Consider the following 1,734-nt stretch of genomic DNA (forward strand, 5'->3'; position numbering starts at 1 on the left):
AAATGGCTCCATCCATGTTAAAATATATTTAAAAAAATGTACAAAACTAAACAGCTACAGTATTTTTACAGTCTTTATTTTACAGTTAAAATAAAATTTTATCAAATAAAGTCTAATGTTACAACTAATCGAGGATCCCTTTAAAACATATTTCAGCACTTAGCGCTCAGTGTTCACTCAGTGTGAACACAGTGTGAACACTGAGTGAACACAGAAAATAAAATTCCTCTGTTGAAAGTTCGTCATTAGCATTCAACATGTTGTTACAACAGTGAACCCTTTGAAGGAGAAATGAGTGAACCTCTGGCCCCCTCAGGTGCTGTGTAACGTGGATGAACTGTTCCACAGAGATGAGCTGTCAGCAGCTCCGGACCCCGGCTGGCCCGACTGCTTCAACTCTGGTGTGTTCGTCTTCAGACCGTCCCTCCTCACACACAGCCGACTCCTGGACCACGCCCTGCACCACGGCAGCTTTGATGGTATTTACTCAATGATCTACAGCTTCAGAATGATTGTTCTCATACATCTACCTCTGCAGACTTGCTCTGTCTAAAGGTGCATCTATGACATGTTGCTCTTTAGTTTTAGTAGTCATTTAGTACCCAGAGTCTCCTGACGCTTATTTGTAGTCGGGTCATGGTCTCTTCCCAGTGGGACTTGACAGGAAAACCTCTAAAAGAGGCATCTAATCAGGTAAACGCACTCAATTGACAGGAGCAGCTCTTATCTGAACTGCCACCATGCCTCTGGACCTACAAAGGAAGATCATGTCAGCTGCTTGGATCCAGGATGTGGTTCTTTCAGTCTGATCCAAACCTCATGACCACAGGTGAGGGTTGGATTGTAGACAGACCAGTAAATACAGAGCTTTGCCTTTTGAATCAGCTCTTTCTTCATGACAATGGACCAAAGCAACGCCTTCATTACTGATGACAAGACCCTGATCCATGGATCCATCTCCCTCTCCATCCTACCATCACTGCTGAACAAGACACCCAGATACTTAAACCCCTGGACTTYTTCCAGCTGTAAAGACACAGTTTGGAGGTTGGGGCAGTGCTTAGGTCACGTGATTTTTGGACAAGAAGATCAGGCGTTGAAGGGTCAAACCCCAGTGCCACCAACCTCTGAGCAATGTTGCATGTGTGATGACTGAGAGACAAAGAAATGAAGCCATGTCGACTCAGACGTTGCCTGGATTAACAGGGTCTCTGTCAGACGGTTGGAACCAGGACATTCTGATGAGAAATGATGTATTCTATAAATATTTTTTTCATTTAATGTATCAGGAGGTGACCAGGGCCTGTTGAACTCCTTCTTCAGCAGCTGGCCAGTGGAAGACATCAGTAAACATCTGCCATTCATCTACAACCTCTGTGCCAGCACCATCTACAGCTACCTCCCTGCTTTCCAACAGTGAGTGTGTGTTTGTTTAGTTTTAAAACATTAACATTAACACATCTGAACGTTTAACCACCAAACTATATGATTTAAGGTAGCAGTTCAGTGTTTCCCCTAGGAAACTGGTCGTTGGCGGGGTGGGGGTGGGGGGGATGTTGTTTTATAAAAACATAAATTTACTTGACTCACCTGCAATTATGGTAATAAATTTACACATACACGAATATTTAATTGTCTAACTACATCGTAGTTAAGGACTCCTCATGATAATTATCAATAAAATGATTATTGATAATAAGTGATCAGAACTGTGTGCAGCAGATGATCTGAGTC

General features: G+C 42.8%; 1 protein-coding gene across 1 annotated transcript in view; it reads left to right on the forward strand.

Annotated features, from left to right (window-relative positions):
• The window catches only part of gyg2 (glycogenin 2), a gene marked incomplete at its 3' end in the record, with an annotated part of 24,396 nt that overhangs the window by 13,286 nt on the left and 9,376 nt on the right, over nucleotides 1-1,734 (forward strand). Inside the window, 2 exon segments of the mRNA XM_014032668.1 lie at nucleotides 317-479; nucleotides 1,290-1,416. Coding sequence (XP_013888122.1) covers nucleotides 317-479; nucleotides 1,290-1,416 — 290 coding nt within the window.

Source organism: Austrofundulus limnaeus, unplaced genomic scaffold, assembly GCF_001266775.1.
Source record: "Austrofundulus limnaeus strain Quisiro unplaced genomic scaffold, Austrofundulus_limnaeus-1.0 Scaffold1507, whole genome shotgun sequence".
Taxonomy (NCBI): Eukaryota; Metazoa; Chordata; class Actinopteri; order Cyprinodontiformes; family Rivulidae; genus Austrofundulus; species Austrofundulus limnaeus.